Source organism: Antennarius striatus, chromosome 19 (genome assembly GCF_040054535.1).
Source record: "Antennarius striatus isolate MH-2024 chromosome 19, ASM4005453v1, whole genome shotgun sequence".
NCBI lineage: Eukaryota > Metazoa > Chordata > Actinopteri > Lophiiformes > Antennariidae > Antennarius > Antennarius striatus.
The window spans coordinates 327,864-350,000 of record NC_090794.1 but is presented as its reverse complement, the minus strand read 5'-3'; the positions used below and the strand labels follow the sequence as shown (position 1 = coordinate 350,000).

At 56.5% G+C, this 22,137-nt stretch overlaps 3 protein-coding genes across 10 annotated transcripts in view; 1 reads left to right on the top strand and 2 right to left on the bottom strand.

The window, feature by feature from the left end:
* The window catches only part of LOC137613630 (sorting nexin-14-like), a 12,596-nt gene extending 11,916 nt beyond the window's left edge, over positions 1-680 (bottom strand). For all 5 annotated transcript variants that reach the window (XM_068343000.1, XM_068343004.1, XM_068343001.1 and 2 more), the window contains exons 1-3: positions 523-680; positions 183-321; positions 1-2 (exon numbers count right to left, since the gene is read on the bottom strand). The exon at positions 1-2 is cut by the window's left edge and continues 119 nt beyond it. In XM_068343000.1, coding sequence (XP_068199101.1) covers positions 1-2; positions 183-310 — 130 coding nt within the window. In that variant the 5' untranslated portion in view covers positions 311-321; positions 523-680. The remainder of the gene's footprint in view (positions 3-182; positions 322-522) is intronic.
* A 556-nt stretch (positions 681-1,236) lies between these two features.
* Positions 1,237-8,583, bottom strand: LOC137613264 (heterogeneous nuclear ribonucleoprotein Q-like). 4 transcript variants are annotated; one of them, XM_068342327.1, is made up of 9 exons: positions 8,322-8,583; positions 7,709-7,859; positions 7,505-7,623; positions 5,275-5,496; positions 4,796-5,180; positions 4,367-4,722; positions 4,172-4,293; positions 3,728-4,091; positions 1,237-2,454 (listed from the first exon to the last, which is right to left on the bottom strand). In XM_068342327.1, the coding sequence occupies exons 2-9, from the start codon at positions 7,857-7,859 to the stop codon at positions 2,413-2,415; spliced, it is 1,761 nt and encodes a 586-aa protein (XP_068198428.1). In that variant the 5' UTR covers positions 8,322-8,583; the 3' UTR covers positions 1,237-2,412. The 4 variants fall into 4 exon arrangements, with proteins under 4 accessions (XP_068198428.1, XP_068198429.1, XP_068198427.1 ...); XM_068342328.1 differs by having other exon boundaries at positions 1,237-2,451; XM_068342326.1 differs by having other exon boundaries at positions 1,237-4,091; positions 4,796-4,931; positions 5,004-5,180; positions 8,322-8,580.
* A 1,417-nt stretch (positions 8,584-10,000) lies between these two features.
* cd109 (CD109 molecule) lies at positions 10,001-21,681 on the top strand. The gene is made up of 33 exons (XM_068343289.1): positions 10,001-10,573; positions 10,686-10,849; positions 10,933-10,961; positions 11,105-11,341; positions 11,651-11,776; positions 12,836-12,875; positions 13,223-13,304; positions 13,380-13,479; positions 13,554-13,683; positions 14,835-14,944; positions 15,020-15,283; positions 15,419-15,520; positions 15,591-15,653; positions 15,736-15,909; positions 16,028-16,180; positions 16,617-16,697; positions 17,103-17,172; positions 17,249-17,345; positions 17,448-17,565; positions 17,684-17,797; positions 17,917-18,132; positions 18,561-18,699; positions 18,825-19,001; positions 19,077-19,158; positions 19,226-19,454; positions 19,733-19,904; positions 19,986-20,176; positions 20,251-20,406; positions 20,482-20,547; positions 20,624-20,760; positions 20,869-21,025; positions 21,093-21,195; positions 21,289-21,681. The coding sequence occupies exons 1-33, from the start codon at positions 10,509-10,511 to the stop codon at positions 21,477-21,479; spliced, it is 4,335 nt and encodes a 1,444-aa protein (XP_068199390.1). The 5' UTR covers positions 10,001-10,508; the 3' UTR covers positions 21,480-21,681.
* The last annotated feature ends 456 nt before the right edge of the window (positions 21,682-22,137 follow it).

Sequence of the window (22,137 nt, the reverse complement as noted above, 5' to 3'; positions counted from 1 at the left end):
ACCTGAGGAGCACCAGAGGGGGCTCTAGGGGTCTGCACCTGACCCCCGGGGTCAAAGGTCAACCCTGACTATGACGTCATTTGACGTTGAGGAGAGTGTCCTCCAGACCCGGGACCACCGGTACCGGTCCGGGTCCTACCTGTGCTGGCAGCAACGGTACCGGTCCGGTTCGGGGGGCCTACCTGTGCAGCAGCACCGTGAGGCCCAACAGGCCCAGCAGCAGCGCGCTGAACACCGGGTACTGCCGCCCCGCGTCGGCCAGCACGTCGAGCCGCATGCCCCGCTTCAGCTTCCGCAGAACCCCCGCCATCCTTCAGCGACCTGCGGACACCGACAGACCCCGGTTCGGTTCGGTTCTGTCCTCAGGGAGGGTTCCGGGGTAATCCCGGATTAAACTTCAGCTAGCAGGCTAACACTAGCAGGCTAACACTAGCAGGCTAACACTAGCAGGCTAACACTAGCAGGCTAACACTAGCAGGCTAACGCTAGCAGGCTAACGCTATTAGACTCACGTAAACTTACCGGAACAAGAACTCATTCGGTTAGACCCACGCGGACCCACGGCGTTCCGGTTCCGGCCCGTTACTCCTGAACGTCCCGGTCCATGTTTAGTTTACCTCAGGAGAAGTTCGGATGTTTTTAATCCCACCCGGAAGTTACTTCACTGAGGAGCAGCCATATCCCGCCCCCCTCTCTGATTGGTGGACTCTAACTCCGCTAACCAATCACCGCCACCCTACCGCTCAACCTGATTGTTAGCCAATCAGAGTGAGGCATGGCGGGTCTTTCCTTCCCGGTAGAGATCAACAGGTCACCTCCGGTACCGAACGGTTCGCGTTCAGACGGTAGAACCGGAGGGATTAAATCTGCTGAGTCATTAACGAAGAAACCAGCTGCTTGTTCTAATTAAGGGGAACTCGTGACGTCATTACCGATGACGTCCGTCTACTAAATTTCGCATTGGATACAACTAAATTGATGTCAGTATTTTCCTTGATGTCCCTGAACGCAGCACCGTTTCTTCTACACCGTAAACTTTATTCTGGAAGAGAATAAACCCACTTATTCTGGATTATAATCTGAACACCAGATTAAACACTTCATTCTAATAACAGAAGTATCGCTGGAATTGGTTTGGTCACATGACCTCTTCACACACTGGTTTATGAGACATTTAGAATCTAGAGAAACCTTCCTCAGAACTGAACCAAATGACCCACATTCTGAACCGTTACGTCAAAATCAAAAACTTTATTAGAAAAATAGTAGAACTCACCTCGTTTACAGTAGAAAACAATTCATCTGCCACAACGCAAACATTCTCCTTAGCAAACAGAAGGGTCGACTGCCCAGGTCAAAGGTCACCCGACAGACGCAAAGAACACAAAGAGTCAGAGGTCAATGGAGAGCCCCGCCCTCACGCATCGCTGTCAGCGCTGTGATGTCATCACGCCGACCCGGAGCGAAGAACAACATGTCCTATTGATTATCGACTAGCAAATGGAAACGATCGCCAATCATTGCTCCTACAGAGGCGTTTCCATGGCAGTGGGCGTGGCTCAAAGGGTGGGGGCGGAGCTTCTCCTTTGAGCTCCAGAATATGAACACATGATGAGGTTAGGGTGAGGTCACTAACTCATGAAATGCTGAAGCATTCGTTTGACTTTCACGTCTCCAGGGTGGGGACACCGAAGCCCCGCCTCTCTAAAATAAGCCCCTCCCCCCAGGAGGAAGACAAAGATAGCCGGTTTCCAGGCAGGCAGGAAGAAGAATTCACAGCTGTAAACGGCGTGGGGTGGGGGCCCGTCCAGGACCGGCTGCCGGTTCAGACCCGGTGCCACAGGCCCCGCCCCCCCAAGCTAACGTGATGCTAGCATTAGCACAGGAAGTCACTCAGCATCAGCGTTTCCTTCTGAACACAATTCAGACCCTTTGTTAACGGTGTGGGGACGTCACCATGGCAACAAAAACAACAAGGACGACAGTAGATCAACACCTCCGCTGCTGGTTGGACGGTGGGGGCGTGACTACCAGGTCTGAACGGGGCTTCTGAGGCACGGGGGGACTGGGTCGGACCCCGTCGGCACTGATCGCAGCAGGGGGGGCACAGAGGTAGATAACGGACCCGACGGGACCAGAACCAGGTTCCTGAAGCCCCCCACCTTCGGTCCTCGACTCGACAACCCCCTGGTGGTCCATGGATACACCCATCTCGCACCTGTGGGCCGCTCCAAACGGTGGGGGGGTTTGAGCCCCCCAGCAGTGACTCGGCAAGGCCCGATGGCTTTTTTGGTTTAAGTCTTTAAAAGCTCCGGTTCTTCTTGGGTGGTGTTTAAGGCTGGGGGCGGAGTCAGGTGACCTCAATGTCCATCCACCGGGGGCCAGCGGAGAGCAACGCCACACGCAGGGGGGTCACAGCGCCGCGTCCAGACCGGCCTCGTCCCCCTTGTCCTGCTAGTCGGGTACAAAAGGAACAGTTAGACAGGGGCAAACCAGCCCCCCCGCCCCAGAGCAAACCGGGTCAGGTGCCACCCCCAATGAAAGCAAAGCGGGTTACGCTACAATCCCCCCCCAAATCAGAGAAAACCGGGCCGGGCTACATGTGTGTTCCGTGCCCCTCCCCCCGCCTGCAGGGTCAAAGGTCAAAGCAGCCCAGCCACACACAGGACAAGCACAAGCATCATGCAGAGGCCCCGCCCCCACAGGTACAACCAGAACAAGCAGAATCAGCGTCCAGGTGGATCCTTCAGGGGCGGGGCGGCCAGCCTCCTCCAATCAGCCAATCAGATTGTGTTGACCCCCCACCAGCGACACATACAGGCGTGGAGGGGGCAGGGTTTAGTCCGTCGGGCAGTGAATTTGGAACAGCGATTGGAGGTGAGGGTGGAGGCGGGTCAGAACCGGATCACCAGAGAGGGTGGAGCCAAACCTGAATCCGAGCCGCTGATTGGACGAAAATTTGAGGAGAGAATTTGGCCAAACATGAATTTGCGACACAATTGGTTGTTTTGAACACGAGTGTGTGTTTGTTTATTGTTAGAGCAGACAGACAGCACATACAAGCCAGGGGCGGAGCCACAACCCGGCCGGCGCCGGCCCGGCTTCTCAGAAAACGTCACGGCTCACAGACGGGTCAGAACGAAACATCCGGTAGCTTCTTCACACACGGTCCAAACAGACAGCCGCCTGTGTCTCACTGGTCACACAGAAGCACCTGTGTCTCTCAGGCACCTGTGTCTGGCCAGCGCTTCCATCAGATACAGGCACCAGTGAGACACAAGCGCTTGTGTCAGACCTGCGCCTGTGTCTCACTGGTCAGACACAGGTGCCTGAGACACAGGCGCTCAGGACCAGCAGCTTCTAAAAACAAGACATGAAAGCCAGAACCAGGACCGGTTGTGGGCAGAGTCCAAACGGAGCATTAGCATACGGACAGAAGACGCCAGACGCGGCCAATCAGAACAAACGGACAACTGCTGGGCGGGGGCCAATGGGTGGAGTCTGTCAGGGAAGCTACGCTCTACTTCCACTGCTGGCCAAACGAGTCCTGATAGAACTCCTGGCTGTCCGATTGGTACCCGGAGTAGTGGGCGGGGCGTTCGGCGTGCAGCGGTTGCTGGGCGATGGGCTGGGAGCCCCAGCTGTGCGTGTGCGTCTGGCGGCGCTTGGACTCGGGCTGGCTGTAGCCGTCCGCCTTACGCTTCCCCGCTCCCCGCCCCCCACGTACCCCTCCACGGCCTCTGGGCTGCAGGCCGCCTCCTCGCGCTGGTCTCCCTCCACCGCCACCGCGCTGGGGGTAGCTGGACCTGCCCCTCGGTGCCGCGCCACCGCCACGTCCTCGGACCGGGGAGGTGCCACCCCTACCGCCGCCTCGCCCCCGGGGCGGGGCCTGGAAGTCGTCGTAGCCGTAGTAGGGGTCGTCGTAGCCGCCACGGTAGCTGTGGTAGTCGTAGCCGTAGTAGTCGTAGTAGTCCTCGTAGCTGCCGTAGTCGGGGGGGTACATGTAGCCGCTCCTGCTGCCACCCCTGCCCCGCCCCCTGGGGGCGGCCGCCACATAGGGGGGGCTGGAGTAGTAGTAGCCGTCGTCATACCTGTGGACAGACGGGGACAGGTGAGGAACCCAAGGGGCCGGCTGGCTCCTGATTGGCCGAGGCGGGGGGCGTGTCCTCACAGGTGCGTCTTGGCGGCCTGCCTCTGGGCCTTCCTCTCCTTCCTCTTCTGGTCCGGCGGTTTGGCGAAGACGATCTCCACCGGCTCGCCCTCCAGCTCCTTCCCGTTCATCCCCTCCAGCGCCTGAGACCACAGGAAGTCAGCGTGGGCTTCCCGTCTGGCCCCGCCCCCACCCCCCCAGGGGGCGCACACGTACCTTGACGGCGCCGTCCCGCTCCTCAAAGTGCACGAAGGCGTAGTCCTTCAGCTTCTTGACGCGCTCCAGCCTCCCGAAGCGGCTGAAGGTGGTCTCCAGCAGCTCCTCGCTGACGCCGTTGGCCAGGTTCCTCACAAACAGGACCTTGACCTTGGCCATAACCTCAGGGTCGGGGTCCTCGATGGGGTCGGCCCACTCCACCGTCACCATGATGCCCCACAGGCGGACCTTCCCACTCATCAGCCGTCGCCGCGCCTGGGCGGCGCTCTTGTGGTCCTCGTACTCCAAGAAGCAGAAGCCGCGGTTCTTCCTCCGGTCGTCTGGCTGGTGGTACAGGATGACGTCGCTGAGGCCCTCTGGGGGGGGGGCAGGAAACATCAGTGCCGGCCAGGCCTCTGGGGGTGGCCGCGGCGGGGGGCGGGGCCTCACCTGTCACCTTAGCGAACTCCTCCACGATCTGCTCCTTGGTCTTGCTCTTGGGGATGGAGCCCACGAACAGACGGTTGTTGGCCACCGAGATGCACACCCCCAGGTGTTTACCGGGGCGGATCTCATGGTTGTTACCCTGGGGGGGGGGCACACGCGTGTGAAGGCTGCACACAGACACACACACACACACACACACACTCTCTCTCACCAGCTTCACGGCCTCCTGGGCGGCGTCTTTGGTGCAGTAGGTGATGAAGGCGTAGCCCCGGTTCAGGCCGCTCAGGGGGTCCATCATCAGCCTCAGGTCCCAGATTGGCCCCGCCCTCTCAAACAGGGGGACCAGCTCGTCCTCGAACAGGTCCCGGGGGATCTTCCCCACGAAGATCTGTGGGGAACACACGCACACAGGTCACACACACCTCTCCAGCGACACACTCCTCCCTCGCCGGATGTTTTTCGCCCCCCCACTGACAGCCTACCTCTGTCCCCACGCTGGGCTGGGCGCCAGCGAACACGTCGGGGGGCGGGGGTCCGCCGTACTTGCGCTGGCCCGTGGTCACATCCAGCGTGTAGTGGGTCCGCTCCAGCAGCGCCCGGATCTGAGCCTCGTCAGGGCCCCTGGGGGCCTCCAGCGCCTTGGCCCCCTGCTTCTCACGCTGACGGTACGTCTTCATCACTCCACACAGGAAGGCACTTTTATTCTGAAAGGGAGGGCAGGTCAGCACACACACACACACACACACACACACACACACACACAGTAACACACACACACACACACACGCACACACAGTAACACACACACACACAGTAACACACACACACACAGTAACACACACACACAGTAACACACACACACACACACACACACAGTAACACACACACACAGAGTAACACACACACACACACAGTAACACACACACACACTCACACATACACACACACACAGTAACACACACACACACACAGTAACACACACACACACACAGTAACACACACACACACACACAGTAACACACACACACACACACAGTAACACACACACACAGTAACACACACACACACACACACAGTAACACACACACACAGTAACACACACACACACACACACACACACAGTAACACACACACACATACACACACACACATACACACAGTAACACACACACACAGTAACACACACACACACACACAGTAACACACACACACACACAGTAACACACACACAGTAACACACACACACAGTAACACACACACACACACACACACAGTAGCACACACACACACACAGTAACCCACACACACACACACACACACAGTAACCCACACACACACACACACACACAGTAACCCACACACACACACACACACACACACACACACAGTAACACACACACACAGTAACCCACACACACACACACACACACACACACAGTAACCCACACACACACACACACACACACACACACAGTAACACACACACACAGTAACCCACACACACACACACACACAGACAGTAACACACACACACACACAGTAACACACACACACAGACAGTAACACACACACACACACACACACACAGTAACCCACACACACACACACACAGTAACACACACACAGTAACCCACACACACACACACACACACACACACAGTAACCCACACACACACACACACAGTAACACACACACACACACAGTAACCCACACACACACACACACAGTAACACACACACACACACAGTAACCCACACACACACACACACAGTAACACACACACACACACAGTAACCCACACACACACACACAGTAACCCCCACACACACACACACAGTAACACACACACACACACACAGTAACACACACACACACACACAGTAACACACACACAAACAACCAGTAACCCACACACACACACACACAGTAACCCACACACACACACACACACACACACACACAGTAACCCACACACACACACACACACACACAGTAACACACACACACACACACACACACACACAGTAACCCACACACACACACACACACACACACACACAGTAACCCACACACACACACACACACACAGTAACACACACACACAGTAACACACACACACAGACAGTAACACACACACACACACACACAGTAACACACACACACAGACAGTAACACACACACACACACACACACACACAGTAACCCACACACACACACACACAGTAACACACACACAGTAACCCACACACACACACACACAGTAACACACACACACACACAGTAACCCACACACAGTAACCCACACACACACACACACAGTAACACACACACACACAGTAACACACACACACACACACACAGTAACACACACACAGTAACCCACACACACACACACAGTAACACACACACACACACACACACACACAGTAACACACACACACAGACAGTAACACACACACACACACACACAGTAACCCACACACACACACACACAGTAACACACACACACACACAGTAACCCACACACACACACACACAGTAACCCACACACACACACAGTAACACACACACAGTAACCCACACACACACACACACACAGTAACACACACACACAGTAACCCACACACACACACACACAGTAACACACACACAGTAACCCACACACACACACACACAGTAACCCACACACACACACACACACACACACACACCTGCACGTGGGACAGGTCGCTCTCCTTGAACTGCACCAGGACCTGCAGGGCCCCCTCCTCGTCGAACTCCTTCAGGGCCTCCAGGGCCCGCTCGTCCAGGTCGCCGGGGCCAACGAGACCTGAGGGGGGAGACAGGAAGTCAGCTGACAGCTCCGCCCTGTGTCACAGGAAGATGCCCCCCTCCCCGTGAAGACGCCCCCCTACCTTCCTCGTAGAGTTCCTCCAGCTTCTCGCCCACCTTGGGGGGCAGCCCCTCCTCCGGCAGCGCGGGGGGGTCCTCCGTGGGCTGGAGCCCCGCGGCCGTCGTGTCCATCGGTTCGTCGGTTCCGTTCACGTGATCCGAGTCAGCTGACATCTGTTCACACCGGAGAACCGGGTCACTCACCGGAGCCACGCCCCACCGGGGGAGCCACACGCCGGCCCCGCCCCCCCTCCACGTCTGACACCGAGAAAAACAAGGCGCGCGCGCTGCTGACGTCACGTCCCGCCACACGGTGGACGGAGTCCGACCCCTCCCGGTGAAATACACGTTACCGCCCCCCAGCTAGCCTCCGGATGCTAAGGCGGGCTAGCGGCGGGGCTCGAGCCAACTACGGGCCCGGGTGGGGCCGCGCGGGCGGGGCGACCAGCCCCGCGCCTCCCGGTGGGGGCCTGTCGGCCGGTCACACGCCTCCACCGGGCCGGTAACCGGGCTGCTGCTCCCGTGACGCGTCAGCGAACTCACGTGAGCCCCGGGCCCGCCGCTCCGTTAGCATTAGCATACCGGCAGCGCGTGAGCCGCGTCCCGGCGGAGGCGGCCGGGCGCGGGGGGGCGTACCGTGGGGGGTAGGTGCGGGTTGACGGTACCGATCCGCCGCGTGAGCCGGGCTTCAGGTGCAGGAACGGTCCGGGCCGGAGCTGCTCAGGACGGCCGCGTCTCCCGGAACAAAATGGCGACGGCGTAACGTCGCGAGCTCTCGGCCGATGTAAGGGGTTTCTGACACGAGCCCACACGGACCGCCTGCCAACACTTCCGGTTAACGTTCCTGACAGGAAGCAGCGCGTTCTGACACACACACACACACACACACACACACACACACACACACAGTCTCGCAGCATTTGACAGGAAATAACAGGACGCATCCTCCTTCAGGACACGTCAGGTTCTGTGGCGCCCCCTGCTGCTCTAGTAGTGAACTGCACGCATTCAAAGCAAAGGTGGCAGCAAGTCTCCAGCGAACTGAGACTCCTGACTAATGCTAGCATAGCTGCTATGAGCATGCTATCAGACTTACTGACGTTAGCGTACCGAAACCAGACACATGAGCAACAGATGGTGACGTCAGCGTTGGACCTGAACGTCTGTAAACGAATCGACCACCTCATGGTGGCGCCAGAGGGACTCAAACGAGACAACCGCTGAAGGCTGGACGTCTTTGTCCTTCAGTGGAGCTGAAACATAATGCTGAGGTTTGAAGGGTCATCAAATGTTTCAGGAAGCATTCCTGAAGGCTCTCATGTCCACTTGAGACACAGGTCCTCCTACATCCACCTGACAGACAGGTACCCCTACATCCACCTGAGACACAAGTACCCCTACGTCCACCTGAGATACAGGTACCCCTGTGTCCAACTGAGATACAGGTACCCCTACGTCCAACTGAGATACAGGTACCCCTACGTCCAACTGAGATACAGGTACCCCTACGTCCAACTGAGATACAGGTACCCCTACGTCCAACTGAGATACAGGTACCCCTACGTCCAACTGAGATACAGGTACCCCTGCGTCCAACTGAGATACAGGTACCCCTACGTCCAACTGAGATACAGGTACCCCTACGTCCAACTGAGATACAGGTACCCCTGCGTCCAACTGAGATACAGGTACCCCTACGTCCAACTGAGATACAGGTACCCCTGCGTCCACCTGGGACACGGGTACCCCTACGTCCAACTGAGATACAGGTACCCCTACGTCCAGAAGTTGCCAGTGGCAACATGGCAGACTTAAATTAAAACACTGAAGAACTGTGTTCAGTTTTAACTGTGTTCATGATTAACAAAGCGCTGAATATTGATTTCTGTTTCCCACCTCATCAAAATTGTTGATAATTATTGTGAGAAATTATTAAAGTGATCAGTGTCTTCACATAGGTGAGTATAATTCATTATTATAATATAGAACTAAAGGCAAACTGAGCAAATTTGTTATTTCAAGAGAGCCAATCAAACTGGTAGCCCTTCATGTGACGCAGGACCCATGAAATAGTTCTGTTTCAAAAAGGATGGTGACCCCTGGTTTATGTCCATCTGAGACACAGGTCTCCCTATGTCCACCTGAGACACAGGTCCTCCTACGCCCACCTGAGACATTGGTCCCCCTACATCCACCTGAGACAAAGATCCCCTTATGTCCACCTGAGACACAGGTCTGTCTATGTCCACCTGAGACAGAAATTCACTGGCGTCCACCTGAGACACAAGTCCCCCTACGTCCACCTGAGACACAAGTCCCCCTACGTCCACCTGAGACACAAGTCTCCCTATGTCCACCTGAGACACAAGTCCCTCTACGTCCACCTGAGACACAAGTCTCCCTACGTCCACCTGAGACACAAGTCTCCCTACGTCCACCTGAGACACAAGTCCCCCTACGTCCACCTGAGACACAAGTCCCCCTACGTCCACCTGAGACACAAGTCCCCCTACGTCCACCTGAGACACAAGTCTCCCTACGTCCACCTTAGACACAGGTCCTCTGGCTTCCACCTGAGACACAGGTCCTCTGGGACTCCCCACTGACAATACCACAGTATTCACCTGTGTTTGAATGGGGGGGGAACGCCCAGTCTTTGGTCCTCAGTGGTGCCGCCCAGGTGATCCGGTTCCCCTGACGCATTGCTTCTCCCAGGTGACACCGTAGAGGTGGGCGGGGTCACGTTGTGCAGGTATGTAAGCTGCAGCTGACACCAGCTGATCCAGTCCTGGTGGAGTCTGTGGAACAAGGTGTACCTGATCCATGGAGCCCCTCCAGGTGTGGAGGTTCCTGGTCCTCGCCGTCGCTGCCCAGACCGTCGCAGACAGGTAAACGGGTTCCTGAATGTTGGTCTGTCGGTTACAGGAAGGGGCGGGGCATCCACAGGTGCTGGGACTGGTTTGGTCCGGTTCCCCCACTCATCCTGGTGTGGTTTTTCAGTCCTGACCAGCCGTCCTACCTGCTGCTGACCCCCCAGTACATCTGTCCCGGGGTCCAGACAGGGGTCTCCATCACCATCCTGACCCCGGCGACGGTCGCCGTCTCCGCTGACATCATCCACGACGAGCTGATGGTGGCGTCTGCCACCACCTTGGTGGAAGGAGGTGAGACCTCTGAGGGAGGAACACCGTATGATTCAGCATTAACGTTAACATGACTCAGCATTAACGTCTAATGGTCTCTGCAGGTGCCACTGAGATGCTGACCTTACCACCTGTAAGTATGACATCATGACCATGAGTGTGATATCATGACCGTGTTGACTGTCACCACCCAGTCAGGACGCAACGCTCCGGTGGCGGACAGGTGTGTCAGGTGTGTCCAAACAGAAACATACTCCGTGTTGCCTCCCCCCACAGGTCTACGAGAGCATGACTAGCCATCGGCTCCCGTACGTCCTGGAGGTCAAAGGTCACATCGATGGCGTTAAGGTTTTCTCCAACTCAACGCGGCTGGTGTTCCTCCGCAAAAACGTGTCGACCTTCATCCAGACGGACCGCTGGACCTACCAGCCGGGCCAGGAGGTGAAGATCCGGGGGGTGTCCATCAGCCCTGATGGGAAGCCCTACGACGGCCCAGTGGACCTGGTCATCAGGGTGAGTCCTACCCCCCCAGCACAAAAACCAAACATTATGGTTCATCGGTAAACCACAACAAAACCAGAACCAGAACTGGAACCACAATCAGAACAACAACAGTAATATTATAAAAAACAATACTATAACAACAATAGTAACATTGTGATGTGTGGATCAGTCTTGAGTTTTTTATATATGTTTTTATATTGATAATGATGGTGATGATAATGATGATGATGATGATGATGAAGTCGGAGGTCTTTGATCTTTGGCCTGACCCCTCCGTCCTGTAGAACCCTGACTTCCTGTGGTTTCTCTCCGGTCCAGGACCCTCACAAGAACGCCCTCAGGCAGTGGTTGGGCTTGGACAGCACCCTGGGGGTCGTGTCCCAGAGGTTTAACCTGTCTGACAACCCCCCCCTGGGCAAATGGTCCATCATCGCCACCGTGAACGTAAGTCCAGTCACGGCTAGTGCGTCGCTATGCCATGCTAATCCCACGCGGTTGCTAGCAGGCAGCTATTCCGTGTTCTAAAACATGGACCTCCCAAACAGGAAAGGTAAGTCCAGATGGCCCCACCCCTTCTCAGGTCTAGGCACAAACAGGAAGCAGGTGATTTTGAGAAACCTGAACCGTGTGATCCGACCCGTGGGATGATCACTGCCCCCGGAAGCAAACACGATGTTCACAATAACAATAAGATGATCCACAGCCAATGCGACCGCACCCCAACACAAAACCCGCACCCCGAGTCGTGCCCTGTGAGTTTTACTATCCGTGGTCACATGATCCACAACGCCTCTATCCACAGGAGAAAGGGCCCCGCCCACCAGAGGCAAATGCAGTGGGGTTAGCGAGTATCGACACAGAAACCAGGTTCAGTCTCCTGGGTGCGGGGAGTCGAACCCATGACCTCAGCCAGACGCCAGCAGAGCGCTGTGATTGGCTCAGTCACAGTGAGTCATCACCGTGATCACGATAGGTCAGTGACAGGTCAGAGAACACGCCCCAGTTCTTCTCTAACCCTAACCCTAACCCAAATCTAAACCCCAACCCAAGCCTAAACCCAAACCCAAATCTAAACCCAAACCCAAACCTAGACCCAAACCTAGACCCTAACCCACCAAACCTAATCTCAAACCCAGTCCTAAACCCAGATGCCAGCAGCCAATCAACTGCCATCTTCATCTTCTTATAAGTTGGACAGAACAGGAACCCAAATGTTGCACAATATTTGTTAGGGTTAGAAACACACTGACCTGACCCCCCCCCCCCCCAAAGTATCCCACCTCAGAATGCCAACAACGGTTTTAGATGGGTTCTAAATCTAAACAGCCAAAACACACAGGTCGGTCAGAGACACGGCAAAAGAACCGGGTTCACGAGCGAGAAACTAAGGAGGTCCGGTTCTGAAGGCAGAACCCAAACAGAACTCCTTTGTTTTAAAGCTTGTCCTGCAGGTGGCGCCGGAGCTGAGGTCACATGACTTAAAGCATTGCGTTTGTCTTGCAGGGCGTCGCCACGGAGAAGCATTTCAAGGTGGCCTTTTACGGTAAGGTTTCTCAACGGGGTTACGGGATAGGCTAGGCTAGGCTAGGCTAAGCTAGTCCCTGTCCTGTGACAGAAAGACTGGAGGAAGTAGCTTCTTGTCTGATGCTTCACTTGTCCAGGTGTTCTGGAAACACGCACACGCGTGTGTTCCGTAGAGTAACCACTAGCTCTGTTCAGACAGAAACGTCTCGGGTTCAGGAACTGTCACAGGAATACCCGGTAGCTCCATGAAATAGACCAGTAGCTCCGCCCACCCTGTGACCAGTAGCTCTTGAACAGCTGAGTCCTGTAGGTCTGACTAAGACTTTTACTCCTGTTCTTTTACGGACCTTCCTGGTTTTCTTGCAGTTCTGCCTAAGTTTGAAGTTGTGGTCCACGTTCCGAGCAGAGTTTACCGTGATGAAACTGTGTGGGGCTCCGTGTCCGCCAAGTGAGACCCTCGTTCACGCCTGTGTTGTTTGTGTGCTGCCTGATTCACGGTGTTCACCACTGTTCTCCGCCTCAGGTACTCGTACGGGAAGCCGGTCCTGGGCTGGATGAACGTGACGTTCTTCTACAACTACAACGGTTATGAAGACGTTTTCCACGACTACAGAGACGTGATGGTATGAAGTCCCGCCCAGAGTGTTCACCAGTGTTCACTCGTGCTCCTTGATGATGTCACTGTTGTTTGACTCAGATTGACGGCGAGGCGGACTTCATGTTTGATGTTCCTGACCACGAAATGATGAGCAGACGGTCCCTGGAAATGCTCCCCTACGGCAAAGAGTTTGTGGTGGTGGTGGCCCATGTGACTGAAGAGCTGTCAGGTGATCTCCTCGCTCCTCCCATCGTTAGCGGCTTGATAGTGGGCGTGGCTTTGGGGTGAATGTTGACGTTATAACTCAGTGGCCTGAGTTAGAACCAGCTGCTTGATTATTGACTTGACACAGGAAGTGACCTCAGACCAGTCGGTCACACTTGAAAGACTTCCTGGTAGATAAGGGGACGCTAAGCGCCATGGCATCTCATCAACAGCTGATGTTTGACATCAAACAGGAAGTTGATGCAACGCCAGGGAGGCTCAGACGTCCTCCTGTCTGTGTGGCGTGTTGGTAACTCCTGATGGTCTGTGTGGCGTGTTGGTAACTCCTGATGGTCTGTGTGGCGTGTTGGTGACTCCTGACGGTCTGTGTGGCGTGTTGGTGACTCCTGACGGTCTGTGTGGCGTGTTGGTGACTCCTGACGGTCTGTGTGGCGTGTTGGTGAGTCCTGACGGTCTGTGTGGCGTGTTGGTGACTCCTGACGGTCTGTGTGGCGTGTTGGTGACTCCTGACGGTCTGTGTGGCGTGTTGGTGACTCCTGACGGTCTGTGTGGCGTGTTGGTGACTCCTGACGGTCTGTGTGGCGTGTTGGTGACTCCTGACGGTCTGTGTGGCGTGTTGGTGACTCCTGACGGTCTGTGTGGCGTGTTGGTGACTCCTGACGGTCTGTGTGGCGTGTTGGTGACTCCTGACGGTCTGTGTGGCGTGTTGGTGACTCCTGACGGTCTGTGTGGCGTGTTGGTGAGTCCTGACGGTCTGTGTGGCGTGTTGGTGACTCCTGACGGTCTGTGTGGCGTGTTGGTGACTCCTGACGGTCTGTGTGGCGTGTTGGTGACTCCTGACGGTCTGTGTGGCGTGTTGGTGACTCCTGACGGTCTGTGTGGCGTGTTGGTGACTCCTGACGGTCTGTGTGGCGTGTTGGTGACTCCTGACGGTCTGTGTGGCGTGTTGGTGACTCCTGACGGTCTGTGTGGCGTGTTGGTGACTCCTGACGGTCTGTGTGGCGTGTTGGTGACTCCTGACGGTCTGTGTGGCGTGTTGGTGACTCCTGACGGTCTGTGTGGCGTGTTGGTGACTCCTGACGGTCTGTGTGGCGTGTTGGTGACTCCTGACGGTCTGTGTGGCGTGTTGGTGACGGTGGTCCTGTTGTTTCTCAGGTCTCACCTACTACAGCAGAGCAAAGGTGTGTCTGACCAGGTCCATGTATGACGTCTCCTTCCTGAACCATCCAACGGTCCTGCGACCCTCCATGAACTTCCACGCCATGGTACACACCTGTTAGTCTCCTGAACATGTGCTGCACAAGCCACACCCACACTCACCTTCACGCATGTGCCCACAGCTGAAGGTGTGTCGGTATGACGGTCAGCCGCCATCGCCAGAGGACCAGATGAGGACAGTTGTGGTGAAGGTGACGCAGACGGCGGTGACCCCCCCGTGGCCTTGGCCCGCTGACATGGGGGAGGACGCTCTCCCACCAAACGCCACAACGAGCCCCCACCCGGATGAGATGATGCCTGAGCGAATGGAGCTTCCCGTCCCCCCAGATGGACTGATACCCCTCCACGTCTGGATCTGGAGCGACACCCAAACGCTCACCATCGACGTGAGGGCGTGTTTGACCCCACATACGGGTCCTGATTGGACCACAAGACTTCACTGCTAAACAACAACCATTAGCGGTTCATCATCTGCATACTTGAGTATTCACCAGTAAACCAGGGTTTTGATTTGTGTTCAGGCAGAGTTTGAGGGCAGCTACAAGACCCTACGGCTCAACAGGTGGTACACCTCACCCAGCCAGTCCTACCTGCAGATCCAGAGCCCCCCCAGCCCTCTACAGGTAAGCATCAGGGCGTGGCTCTGTGGGACAGGAAGCGATGGAATGACGGAACGTTCCTGCCCCCCCCCAGGTCGGGTCCCCAGTCCAGTTGTCCGTTGAGAGCAGCTTCCCCATGATGGACGTCCACTACCTCGTAAGTGACAGGAAGACGCCGGTGGTTCGGTTCTGGACCCGGTGGTCCGGTTCCGGATGACCTGAGGGTGTTTTGTGTGAAGGTCAAGTCCAGAGGTCAGGTGGTCTCAGTTGGGAGGAGCTCTGGGGGGTTGTCTCTGGTCCCAGAACCCAGCTGGGCTCCCATGGCCTGCATCATGGCCTTCTATATCCATGACAACGGAGAGATCGTCAATGACGTTGTTTGGCTTCCTGTCGACCCGGCGTTACAAAACCAGGTGAGATCTGGTTGGGGAGGGGGCTCGCGGTTAGCCACCGCTAACTAGCTGGTCACAAACGCCACCTGGCGTCAAGCTAGCTTCACCTCACCTCCCCTGTGTGTCATGTGACCAACAGGTGTCTCTGAGTTGGAGCCAGATGATGGTGGCGCCCAAAGACCACGTCACGCTGAGGGTCATGGTGGCGGAGCCCGCCTCCCTGGTCGGGATCATGGTGGTCGACAAGGCGACGCAGTGGGCGGGGTCAGGCAATGACATCACACAGGATGTGGTGAGAATGAAGCTCTAACTGCAAAACAGAACAGGCAGACGTGTTAGCGCCATCAGCGCGCTAGCATTGTTGCTGTTAGCATGTACATGATGTCTGTAAACAAACACATCATTAACATGTTATTAGCGTGTCATGAAGGTGTTACATGAACATTATTATTGGTTATTAGAGCGCGGTGTAGGTGCGTCATTAGCATGACATGAGTGCGTCATTAGCGCCTCAGGCTACGTAGCAGGTCTTTGAGGACTGAAACTACCCAGAGTCCTCTCTGGTTTCATGTTTACCAGAACGAGTCATCCAACTCTTTCCACCCTGATCCCACATTGTTCCTGTAATGACCCCCCAGCAGGGCCTCCGTGGACCTACCCCGCCCTGGTATCGGTTCCAAACGGGATCTGAACAAAGCCGCTGACCCGGGGTGTGGCGTTTCTTTCAGGTGCTGAAGGAGATGATGGGCGGCGGCGGTTCTAAAGGCGACGCCCACCTGAGAAACGGAGACCCGTACTCTGTGTTTAAGGTCAGCCCCCCCGAGACGCGCCACGCTTGCTATCAGGTCCTAAGGGACGCGGTCCGGATTCTAGCAGGAAGTTTCAGTCCAGAAGGGTCCCCCTAGTGGTTCCAGGTGTAGTTACATTCCATGTGGGGGCGGAGCTGCCTCTGTCCTGGTGGCCTGGAGTCTGGACCAACTGGATCAGACTGGCTTAGCCACGCCAGGAAATCCTGGTGTGGCTAAGCAAGGCTAGGCTAGGCTACGCTAGGCTAACAACACTGAGAAACCATCATATGAACACTTAAATAATGTCTTGGTCTGGATTGGACCTTATTTGTCCAAACTATCATCTACATTTAGAAGATTTTAGAGAATTGACTCGATTAATCTGATTTCTGATGCCCCCCCCACACACACACACCCTTCCTGCAGGCCTGTGACCTCATGGCGTTGACCGATGCCCTTTTACCAATGATGAAACATGAGCAGAATCCTGACTTTGGTAGGTTCAAAGAGCGAGGTGTTAGCATTAGTCAGTTAGCACTGCGGCTAGGCGATGCTAACGCCCCTATCCACAGAGTGGGAGGTGGTCAGACCGACACAGGATATGAAGGAGGAGCAGGAAGTACGGGACGACTTCCCTGAGACCTGGCTGTGGACAGACGTGGACACGGGGTGAGGTCACACACGGGTCACATGACGCCGGGGTGAGGTCACACACAGTCACATGACGCTGGCGTGGACCCGACACTCAGGCGTGTTCCTGTCGACCCGCAGAGGTTCCACCACCGCCGAGCTGGAGGCGGTGGCGCCCGACACCATCACCACCTGGGTCGCCAGCGCCTTCGTCATGTCCCCCAACCTGGGCCTGGGCGTCGTCAAGGCGCCAGAGGAGGTGCCCAACCCTTCAGAATCAAGCTTTTTATTCTACTTCCTGTTTGAGTTTCAAAGTTTAGCTGTTGTATTAGCACGGCTGCTAGCCGTTAGCCTCGTTTGACCCCTGCTCTCTGCAGCTCATGGTGTTCCAGGACTTCTTCATGTCCTTGACGCTGCCAGCCTTCATCATCCGGGGGGAGGAGCTGGTCCTGGAGATCATCCTGTTCAACTACCTGCAGGAGGACCTGGAGGTGAGTCCCGACCACTCCGAGGGGCGTGGCCGCGCGGGGCCGGGCTGGGCATCCCGGGCTGATGTGGTTCTAACACGATGAGCGTGATCTGGGTGGACGACCCCCATCTTTGTTTCCAGGTCACGGTGACGGTACATCCGAGCGACGCCTTTGAGTTCATCATCATGAACAACGCCGACGCCACGCCCGCCGTCCGCCGTCAGAACGTGGAGAGTCAGAAGGGAGCGTCCGTCCTGGTTCCCATCAGGCCGCTGGTCCTCGGGGACCTCGCCATCATGGTGGACGCCAACTCGCCGATGGCGTACGACACCGTCATGAAGATGGTGCTCGTCAAGGTGAGACCACACAGGAAGTCCAGAACACGTGTTGGTGGTCGACGCTCACATGTAGTTCATGATATGATGTTGTAAACCAACAAACCAACCAACAAACCAACCAACCAACCAATAAACCCACCAACCAATAAACCAACCAATAAAGCAACCGACCAACCAACCAACTATCCAGTAAACCAACCAATCAATCAACCCACCAAAGGCCAACCAATTGACCAATAAACATAATCAACCAACTAACCAACCAATAAACGATCCTACCGTCTACTGGTGAACTAAACAAATAATGACCAACCAACAAGTACAACAACCGACCACTGAGCTAACCAACCGACAGACCAACCAGGAACCAACCAGGACCCTTAACCCAAACCTGCTGTGTCTGGTGGGCGGAGCTTGGTTCCTGAGGTTCTCCTGTGTCTCTGCAGGCGGAGGGTGTGGAGCAGTTCTTCTCGTCCAGCCTGCTGCTGGAGCCCTCCAGCCCCCCCAGCGTGTCCAGAGACGTGATGTTCTCCTTCCCAGCAGACGTGGTGGAGGGCAGCCAGCGGGTGGAGCTGACGGTGGTCGGTAGGTCCAGGCTAACCCTGAAGTGGGACCAGTTCCACCCGGTTCCATCACGTTGATGCTGATTGATAGGTGAACCAATCAGATCTCTCCTGTGTGGCTCCTGTCTGGTTGCCGTGGTGACGCAGGCGACCTCCTGGGCCCCTCCATCAGCGGTCTGGGGGCCCTCATCCTGCTGCCCAGCGGCTGCGGCGAGCAGAACATGATCAACTTTGCCCCCAACGTCTACGTCCTGCGCTACCTGACGGCTACGGGGACTGGGGACGCCGACACCCGGGACCGCGCCCTGGGGTTCATGATGATCGGTAACCCCACAGGCCCCGTCCCCACCCCCACCTGACCCTACCTGACCCGGCGTGACCCCAGGTGTCTCCCCACAGGCTATGAGCGCCAGCTGTCCTACCGCTGGGCCAACGGCGCCTTCAGCGCCTTCGGAGAGAGCGACCAATCAGGAAGCACCTGGTGCGTCACATGTTGTCTGGCGCAGCCTCCGCCCTCAGGAGCCGCTCTGACCCGCCCTTCTCTGCAGGCTGACGGCGTTCGTGCTGAGGAGCTTCCTGCAGGCGCGGCGCCTCATCGACATCGACCCCAACGTGATCGACTCGGCGGCGGCGTTCCTGAGCGCCCACCAGGGGGCTGATGGGAGATTCCTGGAGATGGGCCGGGTCATCCACACCGAGCTCCAGGGGGGCCTGGACGGCCCCACCTCCCTCACCGCCTACGTCCTCATGGCGCTGCTGGAGGACGACGCCATCCGGGTCAGAACCGGGTCAAACGCTGCGTTCAGGGACAAGTAGAAGCGTCGGGATTATCAGTACCGCCCCACCGCGGCTCAGGTGGGGGGGGCAGGTGTAGGGTGTCGACCAAAGGGAGGCACCGGTTCACACTGGATCAGCTAGTGGTCACGATAGCAGCTAACATTAGCATGTTTACAGGTAGCGCTACAGCTAACGCTAGCATGTTTACAGCCACCCGAACCCTAACCCTTCCTGCTGACATCATGTGGTTCACCTGTGCCCCGTTCTCCGTCTGTCAGGCTCAGTACAGCGTTGCCGTGGCGAGCGCCGTGTCCTACCTGGAGGCGCGTCTGGACCCGGAGGTGTCCAGTAACTACAGCCTCGCCCTGCTCACCTACGCCCTCGCTCTGGCTAACAGCTCCCTGGCTAACAACGCCAGTCTCAAGCTGATTGGACGAGCCGACGTCACAGGTACAACAACAACATGCTTGTAGCCGAGGCTCCTCCTCCTGTCAGAGCGTGGCGTCGTTTTGACCCCGCCCTCTCCCCCAGACGGCGTGCCCTCCTGGTCGTCTCCAGAAGACGGCCCCTCGTCGTCGTGGCAACCGCGCTCTGCAGACATCGAGATGGTTTCCTACCTGCTGCTCTCCCAGCATGCACTGGGCCTCGTCGCCGACAGCATCCACTCCGCCAAGTGGCTCAGCCAGCAGCGCAACTACATGGGGGGTTACGGGAGCACGCAGGTGAGCCACGCCCACACGCCACTTGCAGGCAGGAAGTGGGCGGGTCATACCAAAATAAGAGCGTGTGTCTGCAGGACACCGTGATGGCGCTGCAGGCGCTGTCCATGTTCACCAAACTGACGGCGTCTCAGGACATCGACCTGCACCTGTGGGTGACCTCTGACCCCGGCACCACTGTTGCCTCCTTCTATGTCGACCGGGACAACTACCTGATCCACCAGAGCCAACAGGTACGCCCACGCCGTCGCCCGAGCGACAGGTGGAGCACCTGAAGTCAGGTGATAAACGTCGTCTGCTTCTTTCAGATCGACCCGGAGGCGGAGCTAAACCTGCGGGTGACGGCAGAGGGGAAAGGACTCGTCCTGTTTCAGGTGAGCTTCAGATGGGTGGAGCTGTGGGCTATGACGCCGCCCCCTGCTGGTCGCTAACGGTTCCGTCTCTCCTCAGCTCAACGTGTTTTATAACATCAGGGGGGCGGGGCCAACGAGGGCGCGGCGCGGCGCCGATGACCCTGGGCCGTTTGACCTGTTCGTGGAGGTGTTCGACTCAGAGGAGAACTCCATCCACCTGTACATCTGCACCACGTGAGCTCCGCCCTCTGGTCCAGCCGCTCCATGCTGATTGAATGCTTGGACACGGATGCTGGTCACCTGACCGCTCACCTCCCGGTCTCACCTGTCCCCCACCTGCAGCCTGATGGCGGGTCTGAGCTGGAATGCCACCGGCATGGCGGTCATGGAGGTGGGGCTGCTGAGCGGCTTCGCCCTGGCGCCGGACGCCATGACGACCGACGGTGTGGTGAGGAAGGTGGAGCTGCAGCGCGGCAAAGTGGTCGTGTACCTGGACTCTGTAAGCATGACTCTGCCCACCTGACGCACACAGGTGGACGCCGCCTCAAGGTGAGCTCTTTCCCCAGGTGACCCCGGAGGAGATCTGCCTGCTGTTCCACCTGGTGCTGGAGCAGAAGGTCGCCAAGTCCCAGAATGCAACAGTCAGCGTCATCGACTACTACAAACCATGTAAGAGCCACGCCCACAGCCTACACCTGAACCACTCAAATCAGTGGGTGTTATGTAGTGACCTTTGACCCCCTGGTGCCCTCTGACCTCCAGGGCGGCGGGCGGTGCGGAGCTACAACTCCCCCTGGAGGAGCAACATGACATCGGGGTTCTTCTGCGGGGAGGACAACCACCTGTGTCAGGACGACCCCCAGGTGTCCGCCGGGCGCAGGTGCAGCGCCCGCCTCCTGCTCACCGGCCTTTCAGCCGCTCTCATGCTCCTGCTGCCCGCCCACAACGGCTAGAAGCCCCCACCCACAACGAGTAGAAGGCCCCGCCTCCATCAGCTGATAGTAGTTCCACTAGAGAGGACTAGAGATGAATAGAGATGAATAGAGAGGACTAGAGATGAATAGAGATGAATAGAGATGAATAGAGATGAATAGAAGTCGTGCCAATACAGCTGCTTCACAATGACATCTGTTGCCATGGAAACCTCCATGTTCAGTCATGCGTTTTGTGTTTTTCAGGTAATATTTAAAAAATAGAATCTAATAAAGAATCATAGAAACACAATGACATCACCGATCATTATTTCATCTATCAATCAACCTACTGAGAACAAGTCCAGGTTCACGCAGTGAAACAGTCCAGGTTCACGCAGTGAAACAGTCCAGGTTCACACAGTGAAACAGTCCAGGTTCACGCAGTGAAACAGTCCAGGTTCACGCAGTGAAACAGTCCAGGTTCACACAGTGAAACAGTCCAGGTTCACGCAGTGAAACAGTCCAGGTTCACGCAGTGAAACAGTCCAGGTTCACGCAGTGAAACAGTCCAGGTTCACGCAGTGAAACAGTCCAGGTTCACGCAGTGAAACAGTCCAGGTTCACGGGGTGAAACAGTCCAGGTTCACACCTGAAACAGTCCAGGTTCACACAGTGAAACAGTCCAGGTTCACACGGT